General features: G+C 40.6%; 1 protein-coding gene across 3 annotated transcripts in view; it reads right to left on the bottom strand.

Moving 5' to 3' along the window:
- Positions 1-25,047, bottom strand: part of DCAF12 (DDB1 and CUL4 associated factor 12) — a 32,304-nt gene that overhangs the window by 4,192 nt on the left and 3,065 nt on the right. The window contains exons 3-10 of one of the 3 annotated variants that reach the window (XM_058865040.1): positions 16,591-16,797; positions 15,285-15,345; positions 12,444-12,637; positions 11,288-11,353; positions 10,177-10,339; positions 6,615-6,799; positions 5,421-5,881; positions 3,994-4,149 (exon numbers count right to left, since the gene is read on the bottom strand). In XM_058865040.1, the coding sequence (XP_058721023.1) occupies positions 5,723-5,881; positions 6,615-6,799; positions 10,177-10,339; positions 11,288-11,353; positions 12,444-12,637; positions 15,285-15,345; positions 16,591-16,797 (1,035 nt within the window). In that variant the 3' untranslated portion in view covers positions 3,994-4,149; positions 5,421-5,722. Of the gene's footprint in view, positions 1-3,993; positions 5,882-6,614; positions 6,800-10,176; positions 10,340-11,287; positions 11,354-12,443; positions 12,638-15,284; positions 15,346-16,590; positions 16,798-25,047 lie in introns of all 3 variants that reach the window. The other 2 variants (XM_058865039.1, XM_058865041.1) reach the window with 2 other exon arrangements.

Here is a 25,047-nt window from a genome sequence, read left to right as displayed (position 1 = left end):
TCCAGGTGAATGGGCAAATAAAAAGTACAAGTTTAATGAGATTGTATGATTCAGCACCTGAATTTTCCCCTTTAGTACGGGAATCTAGAAAAGCACTTCCTAAGAAAATGCTGTATTGACTCCTAAATTTTTTGTCCTGAAGGCAAAAGAATCAATTCAAAAGAATCTTGGACTAAAGACATTGCATTATGTTGCAAGGGGTTTTATACACCCTCTCAGTTTTAGTACAGCAACCACTATTTGTATACAATCAAGTGTTAGTGGTTTTTTGGGTATAGAAACAGTCAGACAGCCCACATTTTCCCACCTCTGCCAACCCCAGCACTCAATTTTAAATCTGTGTGCACTTTTTTAGACTATACTGCTCCCAGCAGGATATTAGTGGGAAAGGCTGTTAGGAAATGAAGGATTTCTTTCTGCAAGAGCATTCTTTTAATTAGCCAAGTACCACATGGTTTTCTTGAAAACAACCAACATCACAAGCAAAAAGATTCTGCCTAATTTTATCCTTGAAAAAAACCACAAAAAATCAGAAAATGTCAGGGTTATATACTTGATCTCTCAAAGATGTTTCTGATTAGGCATTTACATATCCCCTCTATTTTTTCAATTCTTCAGGTGTTCCAAGAGCCATACCAAACACTGCTTACTTTTTACTGTTTCTCTGGTGTTCCTTGCCCATCCTCACCACGCAAAGTACTCATGTACAGGGGCAAAGGAGAGCACCTCACACAAGACGTGGCTGTGTTCTCTTTTCTACTCTCTGTTGTCCTGGGGTATCTGCTTCAGAATTTCAAATAAGTTACTGAGGGCACTATAACACTCAGAAATGGTTTTAAGTTGAGGTCACACCATGGGCTCACTGTGGGGTGGCCAGCAGGGCACACAGGCATTTCACTTAGCCTTAAACTAAAACATTTGTGCCTGGTAGGTCAGGTGTCCCTGGCTCAGCATAGGCTGGCTGGAGGATCAGCTCCACCTGCATGACACACAGCTCTACCGCAGAGCTCCTTAGGAATAAGCTGTACCCCAGTCCAGTAATTCAGTCATAGCAGCAATTGCAAAAGTAACTAAGTAAGAAGGTATCAGACACCTTGGAAAAGTGCATTTATTGAAAATAAGGGTAACAGACCACTAAAAACAGACCTTCCACCTGGCTGCTGTAAGATGCTGCTGCTTTCCCACATGCACTGACAGCCCACCTATCCTTGGTTTCTTGCAAACAAAGCAAACAAGTAGCCTCTGGAGGGTCTAGGAAGCCTGCTTTGTTTCACACCTGAATCAGGTGAGGCACAGCATTTCAAAAGGCCTGTAAATGCCTCTCAGCTGAGTGGTACAAATTAAGACAACAAAGCACCACTTGACATAGCTGGATCATAAATTTAATCTGTTAACTTTGCAGCTGCAAGCTATAAGACAAAGCAACCGCTCAGGTAAAGGAATAGGATGAAATTCTGGAAGGAAATGATCCCCAAGTATCTTAATCCTTTAGATACAAAAAGCTGCCAAAGACCTAAAATGGAGGCAGCAAATATAAACCCCTTAATGCTATTAAAAATTTCCTCTCATGAAGACAATCACAAGAGTCACCCACAATATGAGTGTAAATTTTGTGAACAGACTAAGTCCAGCAAGATCACTGGGCACTCTTGCAATAATCTTAAAAATGGATCTGTGAGGAGAATGAACAACTGGGACTAGGAACATAAACCTACTATCAACTATTCTTTGGTAATTTACTCAAACTAACACCAGCAGCACTGATGAGGGAATCAAACAAATGGACTTGCTCCTTTACTGCAATCCCAGAAAGCACCAGAGGAGAGCACTAGTAATTCTCCCTACAAGACTTGACTGTGCAAAGGAGAAACCTGGAGGAATTACAGGAATAAGGTGTTTAGTGAAGAGGATGAGCACAACACTTATTTACTGTGCTCAAGCCAATACTGCAAAGTAGCTTCTGATTCCTCAGGAATGTCCCATGATGTAACATCCAGCTGTTACTGAGGAGCTGCTACCCTGTATTTACAAGCTAGGTATTACCAAACCCATAACTGAGTCACTAGTTTGATTACCTGTCATGAATACTGAAAATGTAATATCCAAAAATACCCAAATTAACATGGTAGTTTACTGAAGAGAGCTGAGCAGTACAATTAACTGCTTCCTAAAGTCACTGGTAGCACAGAAGATCCCATACAACTGAGAAGTCAGTAGCAGCCAGTCTGAAGGCATGTTATGCTCTAAATTCTCTTCCTCAAGCAAGATAAACCAGTGTATGCTCCCCACCCATACAGACTGCTACAGTGTGGTTGTATCAGTCAAACATGCACAACAGCAACTACCCAGTTCAACAGTCTGAGCCAGCCTTTAACTTCTACCCAGCTAAAACAAAGCAAATTGGTCTTGAGCACCGGTTGATAGAATACCAGCAAGCCTGTTCTTGCTCAGCAGAGGTCACCTCAGCAAGGAAAATACTGCTACAGAAAAGACTGGTATGATTTGGGTTGGAAGAGGTAACCTCAAACATTCTAGCAGGAAAGACCAAGGGAGGGAAATCTTGAAGAAACAGTAGAAAAGATGGTCTGAATATATATATGTCACTGGGCCTCAGCAGTGCACAGCAAGTTGTTCAAGAAGCTACTGAAGCGCAGTCACCAGACTGAGCTCACTCCATTGTAGGGGTGTATCTGGCTTTTGAACAGTGAGGCACCCAACTTGCCTCTCTGAAGAACCTGGAGGCTCCCTGCTCTGTAGCCATTCTTGCACTTGGATGGGAAACCCACTCAATTCTAACCATGATCCTGAATTGCAGTAGATATCTAACCCAACAGAGCAATGAAATCAAAGTCAAGAAAAATTCAGTTTTTCTCCTATTACTTATCTTTGGACAACTGGCATATCATCATCACCTTTCTGTGCCTCAATTTCTAATAGTGACATAACAAAAGTTATGTATGACCAACTACAGAAATATTCTGAAACTTAACATCTATGTCACTATAAGTATTTAGAACCACTGAAATAAGCTAAAAATTAAGTTATCTCTGGCACAAATTGTTTGGGTGCTTGCAGCACTATCTGGTTTGGTTCCTAGGGTTTTTTTGTGGGAGTTTTCATACAGCAACAAAGATGGCTCCTTTACCATGTGAAATTATTTTTGCAAGAAAGCATCCTGAAAGCAGAATACACAAAAGCATGTGAGACTTGGGGAATTTTATGTCATTGTCCAGATTCATCTGAGAATTGTGCAGAGCCTTCTATGAAGGAAAAAAAGGGAGGAAAAGGGCACTCATATTACCAGGCTTTAGGAGCACATATTGAGGTACTTGAGGAGACCACAGTCAGCAAGGAGGGATAATTTCCAGTGGTGCCCCTTCAGTAACCCAGAGACTGCAGAAGAATCAGCCTCTGTGTCGGAAGGCCATATATATACTCTTTTTTCCTCCTATCATGGCATAAAATATGCTTCAATTAATAGATCAACATCAGGGCTAGAATTCCCAGACCAGGAGTCTACCTTTGGCACTGCTGACACTAAATGCCCAGCTATTACCTGTTGCTTCAGCAGAACTGGAGTCTACTCAAGTAGACTTAAGTGTCTAGCTTCTTTAAAAAAACAAAGCAAAAAACTTCAAACCAAACCAAATTGAAAAAAACAAAAAAACAAAAAACAAAACAAAGCAGAACATGTTCCTTGTGACAGAATGATTTTACACAGTAGCTGTAGAAATACAAATCCTGCCATCCTTCTCCAAGACTTGTTTTTCTTCATATACTTCCACTTTTCTAAGCCCCTAAAATAACCAAAGCAGCTACCCCTTGGTACATAATTTTATATTTTCAGAGAAAAGCCTGTCTAGCTGTACACACAGTACCTTGAACTGATGCAGTTTAAGCAACCAGGCCACATTGGTAAATATTATGAAACACTGGAAGATGATCTGCTTGTGAAGCACCTGTGCTAATTATACTTCAGGGACAGGTGCACACCTGGGAGAGTTCTTCTCTTGCCAAGATTTCCACCCCAATGAGAGGGACTTGCACTCCTTGTAGGATTTCCATCCAGGTCTCCATACCAGCTTGAACCTAAGCCTGGTTCTGACTGCTTGGTGTTACTGATGAAGATACCGATGAAGATGAGAGAGACTGCAAAGACACATGGAGATTAGCTCTGGGCTGTGGGCAGGAACTGCGGTAGTAGCTGTGATCTCCCACAGAGATGGGAGAACAGAGCATATCCCAGCCTTGTCTTTCCTCTCAGTTCCAATCAACTTTCAATTTGGCACCAAAGCTGTGAGGTACAGGCACACTTTGCTCCACCAGTGTCAGGGGAAAGGCATTAACTCCAGCAGAGGACAGAGGCATCACTGACAAGCTGAGAGTTTAGTGCCTGCCAAAAGCAGGAACACCATCGAGTCTTACATTTTAGCTGAGTTTTGGATAAAACCATCACCCTGGGAGACACACACTTCACAGCTGGACCTCAAGGGCACTGGACCTGTTCTCCCCTCCCAGTCCCAGGTGAAGTTGGAGGGAGTCGCAGAACTCAGAAGGCAGCAGAGGATTCTGGAAAAGCCTGAGCTTCTCCTACAGCATATACTAGCACAAAGTGAGGGAACACCAAGATACCTTCCTTCACAGAAAGCTTCTCACTTGCATTATTAACATCTGAGATGCACTCTTTAAACTTGGTGAAAAAAAATAGTTTATTTATTCCATTGGCTTATTTAAGTAGATGGCCAACCAGAACAGCAAAAAGGGGAAAAACTCTCACAACCTGGGGAAAAAAAAAGTCCGAGGTTTTAGGTAGTTTATGGAGAGTTTATAAGCTACCCTATCAGCATACTTAGAAACCATATTGCATCTGGAACACAGATAGATTTAGTTCATTTTGAATAACTAGCCCCCATTTCGTCTCAGCATCTCTGCAGCCCTCAATGTAATGTCACCCTGCAATAGCCATGCAGCAGAACAGCCTATACAAACTCCAGCTGTGCAAGCTGATACCTGGGACAGGCAGTGAAGGAACAGATCAATTTTTGCTCCTAGCACTGCTGAAAACTACCATTCCAACACAAATGCACTTTTAAAAACTCCCACACTTTGGATTTGATTGGCAATACCCCTAGGGAATCCATCCCTGGGCTTCAGTGAGTACAGCTTAAAATTACCATATCCCTCTATGTATAAACAGTGTCATTAGACTTGTACTTTTAAAAAATACGATCAACCCAGGCCAGGGCCAGGCTCTGCAGATAAAGTAGTAGCTTATCTCTTATAAATATTTTTAATAATTTTTAATTACAAGTAGTCCTCACTCCAGGTAATGTTACTGACACAAAGTACCTGCACACATGCAGCCCCAAGACTTTCACAGAAAGCTCAGGAGCAACCACTCTATAAGAAAGAAATCCTACCTCACAGCAAAGTAGAGGAGGGGACACATGGCCAAGACAGCCTAAATGAGGGGAAGAGTCATTTGGAGTAAATGCAATAAAAAAGGACTTCAAAACTCCTCCATATAAAGGATCAAGGAGGCTAAAGCAAAAAACTAGTTCAAAAAGATGTACAAAACTGTTGGAGACCAACAGAAAACTCTGCCAAAAAATAACTTGTGTTTAAATCAGGAATCAATGGCATCACACAATTTTGGTGTTAAAAAAAGGAAAACAAAAGTGGAAATCTGTGTAAAGATCAGCATCAGAATGAAGAGTTATCATTAGCTCCAGAGACCAGCATAATTCCCATGAAGTCCTGATGGAAGAGGGCCTCCTGCCACAAAGAGTTTCGTTCCAGACGAGTCGTAGCAGTGGGTGTAAACAGCATTTGGGAAGTAATTTATGTCAGAAAAATAATTCCTCCAGGTTTCATCATGGTTCTGTTAAAGAAAAAATTAGATTGTTACTGTTGCCAAACAAACCCCAAACCCTGTTTCACAAAAGCCAAAGGTACCTTCCAGAGCCTAAAAAGGGGTATCTTCTCTCAACAATCCTGAAGCTTCATAAAGGTCAACTAAAAGACACCTGAGTTGTCCTAAAGCTTTTTCTGAGAACATTTAGGTCAAGCACTAGAACAGGGAGGTGAGGGGACATTGCACTAATACAAAAAGGTAATGGAGCTAAGTTAAACAGAGCCATTAACTGCTTTATGATAACATACAGGAAACCAAACTCAAGTGCCTGCCATGGCATTACCTCAGGAAGCCACAGTTTATAAAACTGCACACAATTAAATTAAAACTCTCTTGCTTCAAGTGCCACATTAGATTACCATAGCTTTAAAGAAAGACAATTTATTTTTTGTTTGAGGTTCTGAGAACTAAAAGTTAGATTACATTTGAAAAGATATAAAATCTAGTTAATTTATGAATCAGTGCATAAGAACAGTAATCACTACACCTTACACTCAAGCAAATAACCTTCAGTACTCTTTCATAAAGCTTTCGTAGAAAGCAATTCTTACTTCATTATTAGTTTTTGGTTACATGAATACTGTTTGACTGAGACACATTTCACACAACAGGTCCAAAAAGAATTTGCTCAAGCTCTAGGCTGCTTCTGTATAATGGGTCTCCTTCCCTCCCACCTCTATCACAGCTACAAACTACTTACCAGCCAGCCTTTCCCAGTTGTCAACTTCAAAATTTCACTTCCTCCTAATTTCTGCTTCTGTCCATAGCAGGCACGGGGGAGCTTTTCTTCCAGGAACCTCTGGGCTCTGATATCATAAAACAACAAGGACCCCTGCCCTGTCCCCACAGTGATGATGTGCTCATAGAAGCTCACTGAGCGGATACCTGTCAAACAGAGAAGAGACAGTGCAGTAAGGAAGAGGGATGCTTTGGCTCTGCAGTGCTGTTGCTTCATGTCTAGTATTACCTACTAGTATTCTCCACAACACACAAGTTTTCCCACTGTTACAGAGCACTGCGGACAAATCCCACTTATGCTACTGAAACAGCAGCTTTGATTGCATACATGACTGCCCTACTCCTTGAGACCATCAGCTACACCAATGGTGCACAGTAAGAAGCTGCATCCTCACCAGCCCTCAGGTCTGCCAGACAAGCCAATTAGAGTCCAGAGTACCTTTGCTCTGTTTGCCACAAGCCTTTAAACAGACACACCAAGAGCAAGTATGTGGCAGCAGACAGAGGGAAGAGCACCGTGCTGTTTTCCTCCAAGAGCTCACACCCTCTTAGCTACCTGCTAACCGGCAGTAAGTGACCATCTGAGAAAAGTTCCAGCTGTCACCAAGTGCATTGTGCTGATCAACAGGCTACCTGTAAGCAAGTGTAACCATAATAATCACCAGTCACTTTGCTGCTAAGCTAGCTTCAGAACTATTAATGAGTTTCCACTCAAATATTCTCAAACACACCTTATTTTTAGTAGCTAGGATTTTTAGCACTTTAGCCAGGGAAGAAAACAGAATAGGACTCCTACCATCTAAACACCAAGTTCCACCAGTACATGGGAAGGTACAGTTCAATCTAAACATGTTAGCACAATTCAGTTGTCCCATTACATTGAACAAAAGAGTACATTTTGTTTTCACAAAATCTAAATTTGAATTCTCAGCTAATCAAGGATCCCTTCGAACTAGTCTTGGGGGAGACTCTGTATGTAAAAATTTGCAATCTGCAAAACATTCTGTCATCACATCTTCATTTACTGTGCAAATACTGTTCTGGGTAACCAATCTACTCCAAACAACTCTTCCCCACAGGTTAAATTCCACCACATCTGTACTTCTCTTTCCTTCATGACAGGATGCCAGTTTTTTTGGCCTGGGGCTTTTTAGGCCCTCTTTAAAGTACCACTGAATTATAGCCTAAACAAGCATTCAGGAGAGGAAACAAGTGAGTTATGCCAGCTACATTCACATGCTAAGTGTTGTCACCATACCAAGCATGGCTGAATGTCACAGAACTTGTATCATCTTGGAATATTCCCAGCAACACACGTGACAGCAGACAACTGTGAGCTGTGGATGCAACCAGGGAGTTTCCCCTTCCCCTTTGTACTAAGTCCTAACAAGAAACATGTCCTCATCCTTCTTCCTCTGCCACTGGATGTGACATCCACAGCCATCAGCATTTGTGACATACACTTAGAACAAGGCAAAGCCACTCTGTCCTGCTCCAGATATGGGGTGAAGTCTTGGCTGCAGACTTAATGGGCAGGAAACCACCGTGCAAGTCTCTCTACTGAAGCAAATTATGAGATTCATATGAGAGTCTCTGCTTTAATTAAGAGAGCTACAAGTGCACTTAAGACAGCAGAAGACCTTCCCCTGACCTCTCTCACATGGCTCTGGCAAACACACAGAGAAAGCTTTAAGCCCTCTGCAGTCAGCAAAAGCAGTCACTTGGATAAGGGGAGAAAGGCAAAAGAGTAGACCTCCTCTTATTTTTGCTCCAGAAGTGCCCTTGACAAGCCACCCAGGAGAACATTTACTTCAGACAAACAGGTGATGGAGTATCAAGGCAGATGGCATATACTCTTAAATTAAATGTATTAATAAAAAGCTATAAAATGCAGAGCAACCATAGATCTTTCTATAACCGAAGAAATTAACTGAAGGAATCTATGATGTACCCACTACTAAGAAGGATATTTAGAACAGGCTTTCAAAAACAGCATTCCAAATTGTCTCCTATGGGGCTGAAGATTAATCATTCCCATCATGCTAAAAGTACAGCCTGTGCCTAGAACCAATCACAGCAAGTTCTATACTCTTAGCCCCAGCTGAGAGTATACCCTTAACCTAACCTACCCTATACCTTAACCCTAAGCTCCAGCCTTACTGAGCCACCACCTTTGTCTGACCTGCTTTTGTGTACAACACAAGCAAACTGAAGTTAACATGGACTTTCAACTTTGCACTTCCAAGTGCACACTTCAGCACAGGGGCACTTGGAAACTTAAAGCACGTTCAGGTACCACTGCAAAGCACTTGAAATCAGATTTCAGTCCATAGATCAATAAAGACCCTGTTTCCTAGAGGTGCTACACCACTCCAAGTCCTAGGGAGATCAATACAAAGTGGAAACAGTATCTTGGGAATTACTGTTATTTATGTGCCTCCACCACCATGTGAAATAAAAAGATGTACCTACTCTGCAGAAAACAGCCCTGAACAAAGGTTTTCTCCAGACTCCTTGAGGTACTCCCTACACACATTATCCCCCAATATGGAAAATCGCATACTTGAGGCAGAAGGTTTCAGCCACCAGCCACCACTGGGCACTGCATACACTGCAGTGTCTGGGTCAGGACCTGGACAGAATCCTCGCTAACAGCAAGTGAGGACAAGTGATCTTGCTGGTAAGACATTCAGGTGACTTCTCCTGACATAGATATTTCTCCCATATCTGAAAGCAGAAGACCCTGACACTGATCTAGACACCACCACTCAGTAACTCCATAAATAAGTTTCCTAATCTTTGCAGACATACGTTCTCCTCTGATAACCTGCCTGATGAAGAGACGGAAACCCAGAGAAAAGCTAAGCAAGGACTGCAACTTACTAGGCTGGGACTAATATGGCACCATGCCTTCTCATGCCTGATAGTAAAGGATATGGAGAGAACTTTATGGAACTATAAAAAGGGCTCTGAAAGCCCACAGGCCTGGCCCTGGTATAAGGTTCAACTGGACAAACTGCATCCATATGAGAAACAGCACTCAAATCACGTAGAAAATCAGGAGTCTCAGTCGTGGCTTTAAAATTACAAAGCAAGCTTTCCCTCACAACACAGACACCCAATAAGGTAGCACAGAGCAGACAACATGCCTTTTTTCTAATTCTTGGAGAAGAAGGCAAGAACAGTATGAACAGTGGAAAAAGACTACATTAGCTTTGAGACAGTAAAAAATAGAATAAGACCCAGTAAAAAAATAACAGCAGTAAAATGCATACTTTTGAAAGTTCAGTAGTATTTGGATAGTTTACAACTGAGTTGCTCCTAAAGACAGTGATGTTGCCCTTCACTAGATTTCAAAGGTGGTCACATTTGGTTTTTTGTTTGCTCCAGGTATACTATCATGAAACCAAACCTATACATACACTCCTAATTATTTAGCCCATCACTAGAAGCTTGACTTACTACAGTTTTAATAGCTACTTCTGCAAGAAAATAATTTGAAGCACCTTTGACAGGCTTCTTACCACTGCCTCGTTCTTTGGAACAGACGGATTTAACGTTGTGAGAAGGCTGCCTCGGATCCAGAAAGGAGACATGTGCCTGTGATCCTACTGCATACACTGACCACTCCTGGCCGTAAGCCAAACACACGTTCTCCCTGCAGTATGGCAACTTTGTGGAAAGTAACTGGAAACAGAAAAAATAAAAACCAACCCATTACAAGAAAAGACGAGGGTGTTAACAGAACAATTTTGTAAGCTATGTTCTAGGAAGCTGCATGGAAATAAAACACAAAATGCAGGTGAAAAGACCCAGAAGAAAAAAGCTGGAAACAATGGGGTGCCTTATTTGAAGCAAACTGAGACAATAAAGGCTGAAGCAAAAAGAAATGGACATTTTAATTAATTGTTTTAGATCTGTCTAAGCTGCTTCTATTTCTTTAGCAGATGCACAGCAACCTCAGCTCTCAGCTGAAAAAGCTGATCACATTCACTAGCATAGGTAAGTCTGGGTCTGATTTGCCATTACACTTATTTAAGTGCAAATTCCTTTATGAATTCTACTGATCAAGTATCCACCATACTCCACAGAATGGTTCACTTCAGCTAATCCAACACAAGCAGAAAGTTAAAGGGGCTTCCTGCCTTCTAAATTAAGAGGTCTGCAGAGCTTCTCTCCTTTTCATGCTCCAAACTTTAAAATATTTCATTTCACACAGAACTATTGTTGCTATATTTTATATATTAGTAAAGGCCTGTATGCACAAACCAGCCTTTGAAATAAGTCGTAATATTAAGGGCTAAAGTCCTTGAAACCTTCATGCAGAAGAGAGAGTAAAGCAAAACAATATCCTTGTGTGTAGGAGAAAAAATGTAAACTCCGTGTGTTAGCCAATAGTAGCTTGCTCTGCCCGCAGACCCTGTAAAACCCTATAAAAGGTGTGCTAAAGATACAAATAAACAGCGTTCACAATTACTTCTGTGAAGACTGGTGAATAGCTGTCGGTCTCTCAACAAACTTTTAAGTGTTTTACAAATACTGCTGCTCTTCAAATATTTGAAGGAAATTAAGAATAGTGAACAGCCTTAACTGCTTGCAGTTTTTGAAGTTTAACTCCAACAAACGGAAAAGCACCTTTGATAGCGTGTGCTCTGCTTTCCAAAGATGAAAATACCCATCCAGGGACACAGCTCCCAGCTCCTATTAGAAGGAAAATAAAAATAAGACAGTTAATTTCTGTATTATAGATATCCTTAAAAACTCACATTCTCTTCTAGGCAGGCTGCACAGTCTGGACTGAACCTATCCATAATCCTGTAAGGCTCTATCAAGATAACTTTCATTTTATACTGATCTTCACGGAATACCATACAGTACTTCAGGTGTCAAGTAGAATCAAAATTAACAAAAGAGTAAATAACAATAACTTTCAATACCATAAATCTCACTAGGCAATCAAATAATGAATTATGAAACAGTACAATCTAGATTGGACAATTCTCTTCATCAGGTCCCACACTGATTCTAACCCTGAAACAAGTTTCAGGCACTACTCTACTGAAAAATTTACATGAAGTTTCCATCACAGAGGAGTAACTAACAGCTATTTTGAAAAATAAAGCCTACAGGAGCACTGTGCTTCTGACAGCACACCCACCACCCTTGCTTCAGACATTTTCTGTTCTTTGAGGGCAGGGGGGAAGACAATGTGGTGAAGGATGAATTGCTACACCTACTACTAAAAACAGGAGATCTGGATAAGGGAGATTGACATTTGCCAAATACCAACAAAATAACCGCAAAGCAAGTGCTCGTGCCTGCCCTGTGAGTCAGTCACTTCATTTGCTGAACAATCCAGAAAGGACTCAGCATTGAAACAGGAACTGGTAAATGTTAGTTGGTCTTCACAGAGGGCAAAGGAAAGCAGAAAGAGCACTCAAGAATGGTATTCAAGCTGCAAGAGATGTTTTGGTGCTTTTTCTGCTTCTTGTAAATATTTCTTTACTCCCCTGCTTAGGATGCAAATCTAAAATCAAACCCACAGGAAAAATGTGCCTTCTAAAATGTCTGGGGTTGTTTTCTTCCCCCCTTCCGGACTCCTCCATTCATGTGGGGCAGAAGCAGACCTAGCAGATTAAAACCACCACCTCACTAGACAAGGATGCAAATGAATCAGAGAAAAATGTATTAGCTTGCTTCTCTGGTATATTCTGTTTAGATTACTTTTTAATTTTTCTAATACACAGGGGTAATTTCAGAACTTCTCAATTGTCTTGCTTATCTTACTGACCTTGTTCTTATTGTTGAAAGCCAATGCTCGAACTTTGCAATTGTCAGGATTGGTGTTCTCCTTGGGGATATCCTTCAGAGCACTATGTGTTATGTGGGCATAGACAGGAACTTGCGAGAGATTGTGCCTGGCATCGCTTTTGGATAACACATCCTCTGTGACTTCCCAGAGACCCATTGAACCATCCCGGGAACCTGATCAAATAGTCCATACATGAATAGTCCATTCCACATATACAGAACTCCTCTTTAAAAAAAAAAGGATTAATCAATAGGGTCTGAAAAAACAGATAATCTTAGTTTAATCTAACAGAATATAATGTTAATGTTAATAATAATACAATGTTATTATTAACAAAAGGATGATTTGTAAAGTTCAGAATATTATGAACTCACTGTCAACTGTCCATATGGTTTTCAAGCAGTTAGACCATCTCATACGTTTTCAAACTGATTAAGATGCATCAAAACCCACAACTCTGTGCAACAATTATCATCATCTCATATGGAGAATGAACTCAGAAGCAACTGAACACTATAGGTTCAGCCTGAGCCTGTCACTCTCAGCCTTAGTAAAACAGTCAGTTAAACCGGTGGAAAAAATCTCCATAAAAACCTCAGCCAGGTTTATGCCAATTTGGGTTTCCTTGATTTCTATTAGTGTGCTTATGGGTGAGTACACAGTCATTCACGAGCTGAGCAGAAACATCTATTTCAAGTCTCAATTGTACCACTTTGGATGAAAACTATCAGAAAAATTATTTTGCTAAAATCTGTGCCACTTCTTCCTTAAAGAATGTAACTTAGGTTAAACAAACAAGAACTCATTTTATTTTTCTACTGAATTTGAATACATTAATCCAAAATACAAATCACTAATGTTAAGAACACTGGATGAAGAAAGATAAATGCCTCTGGTTCACTGGACAACACAAGCTTAATCCAAGACCTTATACACATCCCTTCTGGTGTTCAGGAAACTCACTTCCATCTAAGTCAGCTCTGACAGATTTTACAGGTACCTCAATTTCTTCTCTACATAAAGTGAAAAATTCTGTCAAAAGAAATTAATAATGAAGATGCCATAAAAAAAACTATATATCTATATGAGGCTATTAAATGTATCAGCTTTGCTATCTCATAGGGCAGAAGCTGCAAAGATAGCAAAGCAAAATATTTTGTTTCAAGAGGAGTGGTCCAGCACAGCAGAGGTGGCTTTGCCCCCTCACAGATGGGTTCAGGCATTTGCCACGATCACCTACTAAAGAAAAATACAAAAAGGAGCATCCTAATGGCACTCGCATCCAGCAGCACAACATCCTGCCACTCCATTATATGCCATTGGCTTTAATTGCACCTAATCTTGTTTGTTACAGACGTTGAATACTCAGCAGTAAAATTTCTAAACATCTTGACATACTTTCGGAGGAAGCTGTCCCATTTAATAGCCTTGGCAGGGGAAGGAGTCCATGTATGTTGCTTAACTGGTTAGCCCTGAAGCCAAGCAGAGTATCATTTGCTACCCTAAGCTCATGCCAAACTGGGAATTATTCATCTCATCTGCAGCTTTTGCCATAAAAATACTTGCTATAACCTCAATGTCTGGAGTTCAAGTATTTCTACTTGACACTTTCATATACAGATGCAACTGAAATCTGTAAAATTAAAACCACGTCAGAAGTTAGTTGTCTTTTTTCTCTCTTAATTAGGGTCATCAATGAGTTCTAAAGAATTCAGTTTAGCAAGCAGTCTTGCTAATTGCTTTTGACAAGATTTTGGTGTCTGAGGTGTGGAGGTTGAAATCTACATCCTGCTTTATAAGCACTACAGTAGAGAATATGGCAGAAAAGAACACTTCTACTCACACCTCCACTCAGATTTTTAGAAAATATTGAGTCAACACAGTTCAATCTCACATGCTGTGTATTCTATCAGGCCCTTAACTTTCCTCTGGACATCTGTAATCATCTGTGCTGTTCTCTTCAAGCTCACTAGCTTGAATGTGGGGAAGTTTTCGTAGATATTTGGGGTAGAGACTTGCAAGGATCATATTTTCTATTAAATTCAAAAATGAAATTCCAGGATTATCTTTTTGGGTTTGGATAAAAAAATCCTACTAAACTAGATGAACAATTCAAATATGTGACTTATTTAAGACTATTATGATTTTCTGTCACCTGCAGTGTGACAACTCTGAGTACAGAAAAGTACACCCTGTCAGCACAGAAAGGCAGTAAACTGCTAAATTAATGCAACAACAAATTACTATTTTTGCCTTTACCAAAGTAATTCTTTATGAAGTTAACAATGACTATCCAATTAGCTACCAAAAGGTCATTAACTGATTTCTCTGTAACAGCCTTCTGTATTAACTGCCATAGTCTAAGTGCATATATACACACAACTGTACTGAGAGCTTGATGAAACAATCTGAGTTTTTATTAATTGCTCTCTCACATGACTTCAGAAAACTGATATTGATCTCAAGTACTCTGAAGTTATTAACCAATAGCCAATATCCCTCCTGAAATTACTCCTCTTGTGTGGAATCCTTTCCTGTACCTCATTGTGTTCAAACATCCCCTTACTAGAAACACAGTAATATTCTAATACTAGAAAAATCAGATCTGGACTAAGGCCCAACAACAAAATAAAATGAAGCACTGTACTAAGTCCAAGAAGTGTTTAAATAGACTGGGTAGTTCCAAGTGGTTTCAAATGCCCTGATAGAGGTGCTTTACTCTTACCAAATATTGAACATTGCTGTAACATTCAGAGAGAAGGAAAGCTTAAAAAACAAAACAAACAAAAAAAAACCTCAAGAGGGAAAATATGACTTTACCAGAAACAGCCATAGTATCACTGATCCATGCAATTGAAAATATCCAGTCCTTGTGTCCATCCTGAAAGAAGACAGATTTTTCTGTGACATTATACACAACAGCAGTCTCAAAGCAGACAAGTATTCTTCATTTCAATTTTCAGTACAAGCTCAGAAAGACAGACCTACATTATGAACATACAGATAAGATTCCAGTATCAAGCTGGAACAGTTTAAGTACCTAACAGTAATTTTAACTTTTCTGGTTTTGAAGTGTGTAATTAATAAAGAGTAAACAGGTGCTGGAAAAACAGGACTCTGACCAAAGAAAAACTAATCTCAATTCTAAAATTTTCCAGAATTCTCATGTCTTCTATTCTGAAAGCAGCATTTTTCTGTAAAGTATCTACTTGTTAGGGTTCTTTTCTTCAAACACATAACCTACTATAAAAAAGCAACCAAAATCTTATGTTTACAATACATGACCTTACAGATTAATGTTTCAAGACTCTTTTCTTTAGCATGTGAGAAACCTATGGGGGGAACAAAATAGACCATAAGACTCTAGTTTTGCTCAAAAAGCTAAAAAAATCACACAAATTAAGAGCAAGTCATGCAAATCTTCAGTCACGTCTTGCTGCAGTTGGTTATCTGTTGCTGCAGAAACTCTGACCTGACCTCTGCTGCTGCAATTAACATCTACATGAAGTCCTGAATAAAAAGGAGCTGAATGAAAAAGAGAAACAAGAGAGAAGTGCTCACAGAACAGCACTATATTCTCCAGCTTGTTTTTTTAAAGACTGGCTGTTTTAGAAAGGCCTCAGGATGTTTCAGAAATAAAACCAGTACCAGAGTGTATCAAACTGCCACAAGCCACTGGGTTAGAGCTAATCTTCAAAGCCAAGTTCCACCTCTGGAATAATACATCCACAAACTGCACTGGGATAAGGGGAAACTTTTAACAACCTGCAACATCGTTTTAATTTCTCAAAAGAGCTTTTTCACTATAAATAGTTTCAGAGGTCATCATCACTATTAGACCTTTTGTTACACTTATGGCACTGAAAATACAAGCTAAAGCAGATGTGAATGAAGGTGAGGAAGAAATCTTACTCAAAGCCCTGAAAATCCACTCACATGTTTGAGTACTCAGTTACATTTAAGATATCACAACAGAAATGACAGCTCAAACAGAAACATTTTCAGGCTTCGAGAGCTCTACTTTCTTACAAGACTCCTAGAAATTCACCATGCTCTGATCAAACACACTTCAAAGTAGAAACTTTTTAAGTGATGGAATAAACTTTCCCCAGATACTCCCACTTACATCTCCCACACAGACAGGATCAAGTGTAGGCAGACGATAAATTGCAAGACTGTTGGGGTTGTCTCCACCTGTGGCCAGGAGGGTCCTTGAGGGGTTGATCTCAATAGCATGAATGCCACATCCCTGCTGGTTCACCATGCCGGGTTCACGATCCTTCAGGATAGGAATCTTGGTAATTTGGCCAGTCTGGACATCTACTACAAATAACTGAGGAAAAAAACAAAACCCAGACATGTAAGTCATCATCAAACAGATAAGAGAAACAAGATGGTCAAATATCCTCCCTATTTTTAACTGACATTCTTTTTGAGCTGAAATCCACAAATGCTTCAAGGATTGCTGAAAAATGCATAAATTCCTTCTTAAAACAGGTTAAATAACAATTACAGGTTTATTTCAATCATCCCATTTCATATTCACAGTAAGAGAAGGGAGAGAAATCTGTCATGGGAGGTTTCCCATTTAAAAAAAAAAAAAAAGCCTTTGAATATAAAACTCTTTTCCCTGTTCAGTATGACAAAACAATATTGTTTTCCACTGTCTACCTCCCACAGTGAGAAAAAACCTACCTCAAAAGAGCCATTAAGCCCCATGGATTCTCCTGCCTCCCAGATAATACACTTAACATAAAGTTTTGCCTTTGGCAGACTGACAGTTTATGCAACTAGAATTCATTTCCTTGCGATAAACAGAGAATAGTAACTAAATACAATACTGTCAGTGCAAACATCTGAAGGAAAGATATTTAGCTATATACCTCGTCTCGCAAAAAAGACAAGAAATTAGAGCAATATGTCACTAACACCTTGTCAGAAAACTCTTTTATAAAGCCTTACAACTCTTCAAACAGACATTATGCCCAGCGTCATGTCAGTGCAGACATATACAACCATGAGGTTACAGTTTAAACCAGAACAAAGGTTTACATTGCCTGCCAAAGTGCACTTTCATTTGGGAGGCTCATGGGCTGGGTCGTTTCACAGATGGTGCTCAGACGGCAGCTGAACTGACAGTCAAATACATCTAACAGAGGAGACAAAGCCCTGTGAGGGAACATGAGTGAGGCAAGGAAACAGAGGATCTGAAGCTGACTTGGCACTAAGGAAAGTGATCTAGAATTCATAGCCCAGGATTATAATTAAATTCTACATCATCTTTAGTCTGTTCCCTCTATAATCAAGAATGTTGTCTCAAAACCTCTGGAAGAGAACCAAAGATGATCAGAGTAACAACAAAACCCCTCCATACATTTTAATACACACCTCAAGGAAATTGTTCTGAAATCCTTTGTCAGACATTTCTAAAAGACCAGAAGAGGGGTTCTTAGAGAGAAGTTATACATACAAGCTGCTTTTGGTGAATTCTTACAGAGTGTAGATCTGTTCTTTAATAAAAGCATAGGAAAAACAACATTAAGATAATTTAGCAGCATATCTATTACTTGATATACTGAACTGGCAGAATATTAACATCCTATCAAAACCTGATAAAGGTTGATGGTATGTTACACACATTCCACAAAGAAAGCTGAAATCCACTCATCGCTATTGGTGTGTTGTGTCTAGAATCATGCATAACTTCACCTTGCAACTGATTGTAGGCAGCAGTCTTGCACAAACAGATGACTCCTACAGAGACTGCATTTTCATGTTTACTTTTTTATTTTGCATGTGGTGTATGGCAACAGCTGAGGTGTAGCTGAGTAGGAGGGAGGCACTCCTCACTTTTCCCAAGTCTTCCAAAGCCTTCACTGTGGAGACAGCTGGTAAAAACACAATGCACGTAGCAGTCCCTCTGCCCTAACCACTTGAAAATTAACACCAGCACTGAAGGATTTGGATGAGCAATTACCTCTCCTCTCATCCTCCCTTGTCCTTCCCATGTGAGTGCACATCCCCCTTCACCTCTAGTATTTTTTTCCTGCAGAAATCATCAATTCCCTCCCCTATCCTCCTTCAACTACTGAGAAAACCCAAAACCCTGAACAAAATTAACCATTTTGTAGCTAGGATTAAAGCTTGCAGGTCCCTAATGTTAGTGACACCAGAAGTACAAATTAGGAAAACACATCCACATCTAAGGATGTTCATGGGCTCAGAAGAATTGTGCTTTAGCTGTAACAGATTCACACCTGGAAGTGCAGGTCAACTGGTATAAGGACTAAAATTAAAACCCCTTTGCATTCTCTAGTCTGACACCCTCATCATACACCTGTGTTGATTAATAAAAACTTACAGTAATGAAAAATTCCTTTAGCTAAATTCTAAACTAATCAGACTAAAAAGATAAAGAACTTAAACTTTGCACACATAAGGGACTGGTATGTTGTTTTGGCTGTGAAGGTCAGAGCAGTAACTTCTCCACTTGCTTGGTAAGGAACTTGTCTACTGACTAGTCTAAAAACAACCATCACCTCCCTTGAGTAAAATAAGCAAACACTGTCTGCACACAGAGATTCTTACATCACCTGGGGCATCACAGGAAGCAAAAGCTCACACTTGAAAGCTGCACCTCCGTCTGCCCAGAAGTCACCCCTATAAATCCAGCACACTGAAGCCAAGATAAGCCACAGACGATAAGACACTTTTAAAGCCAAAAAGGGAGAAACATTAAGAAACAAGAGAAGCACCCAGCTAAGAGTGCAGAAAATTTCAGTACCAATTCAGAAGTTTTGAAGATACCAGAGTAAATAAAATGTAAAATATTTTCAACTGTTGAAATAAGTACATCTGCAAAAAACTTCAAAGCATCATAGGCATTAAGAGCCTTGACAAAGTCCTGATAACTGAACCATACAGTAATTTTCTCTGTTATCTCAAACAGAAATAAGAACTTTTTCACAGTTACTCATTATATAAAAACTAAAACCCAGCCCACAATGTTTTCACTGGACAAAAGCCTCTGAACAGTGAACCAGCCTCCAAACACTGAACTGTGTGTATTTGTCTTTTGATTTTAAGCTTTGCACAAAATTGTGTTCTTCATTCTGGTAGAACATATGCATGTCAATCTTTAGTATGCCAAACAACTTAACATCCAGGATTTACCAAATCTGGATTGCTTTGGCCATCTGCCAGAAGTGCAAGGGCCATGCTTCATCTGTGAGAAACACAGCAGACTCAGCTACCATCGTCTCTGCCAGACAACTGTGTTCTATACAAGGAAACAGGCTAGATGACATGGAAAAGAGAAATCTATATTCCTTCTTTTTTTAAAGCAGTTGAGATGTACAGCTTGCAGCAGTGCTATCACTCAAGGATCAGCACCGTTAGGTACTACAGTTGACACAGACATGAAACTTCATGATCTTTGCACGTTTGCAGAGACTGATAGCTGTACACTTATTTTTCTTTCAGCCTGCAGAAGTGGTGAGAAGTCATTTTGGCAAATGGCTTCCCTCCAATTACTATATGGCTGTCCTCATGGCTGTCCAACCTGCTTATGATCAAGTTAATCAAGAAACTACCTCGCTTCACTGATGAGAGAAGTTCATTAATCAGCTTGCCAAAAGTACAGACTGTGGCAGGGAACAGAGTATCCAAGGATGACAACATGAACTGCAAAACCCATTATACTCTTATATGCAATACTGAGAGCAGAATGATTAGCTGGGTTCTTTCACTTTTTTAACTGCCTTTCAGGACACAATAATTTAGGGGAGAAAAACACCCAAAAAGCTAACAATCCAATAGAGATAAATTCCCTTCCTATGAATCTTCAACTGAAAGCATTCACTTTAAACAGCATGATTAAAAAAGAGGTATTTGAAATGCCATTTCAAGGCAGCATTTCTCGTGTCTTCAGCTGCTGCCCCTGCACAAAAAACCAGCAGTCCTACCCTGTCTTTATTACATAAGCAGGATGGATGGAGCTCTAAAAGGCACAAATAACATGCATGAAAGAGACTGCTCATTCTTCATGCAAGAGCTCACAACATGCTCTGTGCATCACCTCTTTATACTGTGCTCTCAGAAATCACAGGCACATTCTTGTGATTCATAGTAACTTTTGAAAGAAACCAAACTTAAGTACCTTGCCCTGCTAAAAATAGTCACTAAGAGAGAACCAGTCACATTCAAGTTTCACAGCTGGCTTAAGACCTTTTGAGAATCTACATGCCTTCTCCTCACCATCCACCTAAACAATCTCATCACCCTTGTGAAAGTAACTAGTGCTCAAGTAGCTGCAGGGTCAACTGGATCTGCCTTGGTGAAACTAACCCTACAAGGAAACCTGTCTGCACACAAAGCAGCAAGCAGATCCAGCTGCCTCCCCAGCCACATGCTTATCAGTGCTAGCCAAAACAAGTGGGGACACCCACTTCTGCAAGGAGCAGAACTCCAGACTAGCTGAGGCTGGTCACAAAAAGATCTCACCTGCAGCCAAATTGGAAAATTATTACTTGTTCTCCTTCAAATATGATTTTTGCTAACAAAACAACAAAAGAAGACAATGCTTATTGTGCTACTACATCAATACTACTGCTGGTCACACCTGACTAGCAGTGATTGATTTTTTCAAGTTCTCAGCCTCAACTTTTATTCAGATCATAAGATCTTTCTTTTCAGTTTGTAAAAAACTTGTTATCAGGTTTTTTGTTCTGTAGCAATACAAATTTACTAATATATGCGAAGCCCCGAAGACACACGGACACGTTAAACTATCAAATTGGCAACATATGTCTGCTTTCTGCAGAAGATCAAAATAAAGAAGCAAAGAATGGTATGGATTGCAAGGAACGCTTAAAAGTTATCTTGTCCAAGTGCCCAGCAGTGAGCAGGGACATGAACTAGACCAGACTGCTCAGAGCTCTGTCCAACCTGTCTTTGCATGTTTCCACAGATTGACCACTCAGCAGCTGTGTGGGCAACCCATGCCAGTGTGTCACTAGCCTGATGGTAAAGCGTAAGAATCTTCCTTGTATCTTGTGTGACTCTGCCCTCATTAAATTGAAAACCAGTACCTCTTTTCCAGTCACTACAAGCCCTGTTCATCTGTCCCTATCTTTTTTTTCAAGTGCCCTTTAGGTACTGGAAGGACATGATAAGGCCTCCTCAGAGCCTTCTCTCCTTCAGGCTGAACAACCAAAACCCTCCCAGCCTGTCCTTGTCGGAGATGTGCTCCAGCCCTCCAGCCATCTTCGTGGCCTTCTCTGGGCTCACCTCACCAGCAGGTCCCTGTCCCTCCTGTGCAGGGACCCCAGCTCTGGATGCTCCAGCTGGGTCTCAGCAGAGCAGAGCAGAGGGGCAGAATCCCCTCCCTCCCCTGCTGCCCACGGGGCTCTGGATGCAGCCCAGGACACGTTTGGCTCTCTGGGCTGTGAGTGCCATGGCCGGAGCATGTCCAGCCTCTCACCCACCAGCACCCCCAGGTCCTTCTGGGCAGGGCTGCTCTGGGTCTGTTCATGCCAAGCCTGTGCTGATACCGGGGGCTGCTCTCACCCAGGTGCAGCACCAGCACTTGGCCTTGAACTTCATGCTGTTCCCATGGACCCACTCCTTGAGCTTGTCCAGTCCCTCTGGATAGCATCCCATCCTTCAGGTGTGTCAAAGCACCAATCAGCTTGGTGTTATCATCAAACTTGCTGGGAGTGCACTTGATCCCCATGCCACTGATCTTGATCCCTATGCCATTAATGATCGTATCAAAGAACACTGGTCCCAGTATGGATCCGTGAAGGACTCCACTTATCACTGATGTCCACTGGGACTCTGAGACATTGACCAGTACTCTGTGATTATCCAGCCAATGCCTCACCACCCAACAGTCCATCCATCAAATCCATCTCCCTCTAATTTAGACAGAAGGATGCTGTGGGGGACCGTGTCAAAGGCTGTACAAAAGTCCAGATAAATGACATCTGTGATCCTTTCCTTGTCTACTCCTGCAGTCACTGCATCATAGAAAGCCTCTGGCTTGTCAGGCAGGACTTACCCTTGGTGAAGCCAGGCTGGTTGCCTCAATTCACCTCCCTGTTCTCCACGTGCCTTAGCAGAGCTTCTAGGAGGAAACCAGATCCCATGATCTTCCCAGGCACAGAGGGGATGCTGACAGCCAGTAGTTCTTGGAGTCCTTCTTTCTACCATTTCTCAATATAGGTACAATGACTTCCCTTTTCCAGTCACCTGGCACTTCATCTGACTGCCATGACTTTTCCAGCATCGCAGGGAATGGCAACTACATCAGCCACACTAACATGCACTAATCTTAGCACAAAACTTACTCACAGGTTATGCAGTAGAGTCAACTGAAGTGCATAATGGCCTTACACATCCTTATTGAAAGGGTCAAAAGCAAAGCAATCCACAATATAAAGAAACCACCTGAGAAGTGATGAGAGGTAAAAGCAGCAAGCAAGTTGGTTGACTTTGAATTCACATTTCCAGAGACAAGACCATGAAATCAGGCACCCCACCTTTCTGTGAAACTCTGAAGCACAACCAGCTAATGGACACAGACTTTGTTGTTACTGCATTTGTGCAGTGTCAAAATCACATTTATCATTTTTTATTTGCATTTTACCCTCTGTGTTTAATTTCAGGGGGCTAGGAGACAGCGAATACATGCTGACAGATGGCAAAGAATGGCGAAGTGACAGACATCTGCTAAAGGGCATCCCTACTCTCACCATACCTGGCACTGACACTACCAGGCAGACATGAGTATCACATGCAGTTGACAGAAAAGCAAATACTCTTGAGACAAGAAACCAACACCTGACTATTTGGTCACAAGCTACTGAAAGACATGTGACTGGAAATATCAGCTACAGGCATCAGAGGTTTATTTATGTCAAGTTTCGGTCACTGCTCGCTGCACTTTGAGTAGAGCTACAAACTAGAGGAGACTTCTCATTCCCAACAAGTGATCAGAAATGTGCTGTCATCTTGATGCTTCCTCACATATGCAAAGCCAGAAGATACAGTAACGTGCAAAGCAAGGGGAAATAACTTTCCCCATAGACAGTTCACATTCACAGACAGAGGAGGAACTTCCCATTGTACTCTCACCACAATCCCAGGAGTACAAGACGGGGCTGTAATTGTATGAGATGCACAGAACAAACGTAGGATCTCTTTGAACAAGTTTAAAGTCTCTAATAGGAAATGAGAGCTGGTGATTTACAGCAGGTCAGCCGAGGCAACACAGCAATCTGCTGAAGAAAGAAAAGGTTTCAGCCAGCATTCAGAAACCAACCCATGGATGCCTTGGAAAAACTGCCTGAGAAATCAGGAGAGAGCATTCAGAAAGGAAGTTTTGAAACACAAATGCATCTATTTGGCCTGCCTGGAAAAACAAAAAAAACTGAACTAAATTCCAAGCAAATATATTCTCAAGCAACTGGAAAAGAATTAGCTTCTTTTATTTAGGGAATTATTTATAGCTCTTACATTTTTTCATCTTTAACTTTGCAATTAGTGAAAGGATTATATCCTGAACATGTACACGTAGCTAACAGAGCAAAAGAAGCTGAAAAAATTACTGAAACCTCTTTTTAGACATTATTTTAGTTTTCATAATTTCCTGAAACAGTAATGAGGAAGAAAAACCCCAAAACACAGGAATCTTGCATTCTATGTTTTTGTTTGCCATAAAGCTGTCTCCTACCTAAGTCTTATGAGTTTCTCAATGAAGCCTGAAGTGAAGACTGCAGATTACAGATCTTCTTCTGTGACAGTTTCTTCTATATATCCTCACAGCATCAGTCTTTGCTAATTTTGATACCTATCAGAACATACCCTAAACATCTGCACCCCTCAGAAGTTCCCTGCTCATCCATTTTAATTGGAAAAACATTAAGGAGACCATTGCATGCAAGGTCTAGGAAATTCTTACAAACAGGATTCCTGGCTCTGAAGAGCTCAGGTGAAAGGTCTGCGTAATTTCCCTTGAAATTTTATGTGCCTATATGCTTGTAATAGTTCCCATAATTCTCAATCTACCAGAAAAAGCATGTACCTCTGCACAACACAAATATCCGAAATATTTGATTTACAGCTGCTCAACTATGAGCAGCATGATCCACTGGAGAAGAATACAGTTATTTCACACCCTGGAATAGTTTTAAGGATAAAAAGTTACTCCACATAATTAAACTAATCATAATATTCATCAAAAAAGAGTAATTGACAGAGCTCCATATTTTCTTCAGTATTTTTATAGTAACTAGTACTGCCAAGTGACTAAACCCAAACCTCCTCCTCTATGACAAGAGCATATTTCTGTTTTGTCATTAAGAACAGTGAATCCTCCTGGCACTGCACAGTGATGGGCAATTTATAAATTAAATGCTAAAAGCACTCAGTGCCACAGTCAAGATTAAAATAACTGCTATAGTTTATATTTTTCCCTTGCATTAACTTTAATTAAGTGCAACTCCAATGCAGCAAACCTTGCTGAAGTCAACCAAGGTGTTTTCGATTTAGTCCCAGCTTGAATACCACAACTTCAGCATAT

Source organism: Poecile atricapillus, chromosome Z (assembly GCF_030490865.1).
Source record: "Poecile atricapillus isolate bPoeAtr1 chromosome Z, bPoeAtr1.hap1, whole genome shotgun sequence".
In the NCBI taxonomy this organism is placed as follows: Eukaryota; Metazoa; Chordata; class Aves; order Passeriformes; family Paridae; genus Poecile; species Poecile atricapillus.
Note: the sequence above shows the minus strand (reverse complement) of the source record. Positions and strands in the feature narration are given on the sequence as shown.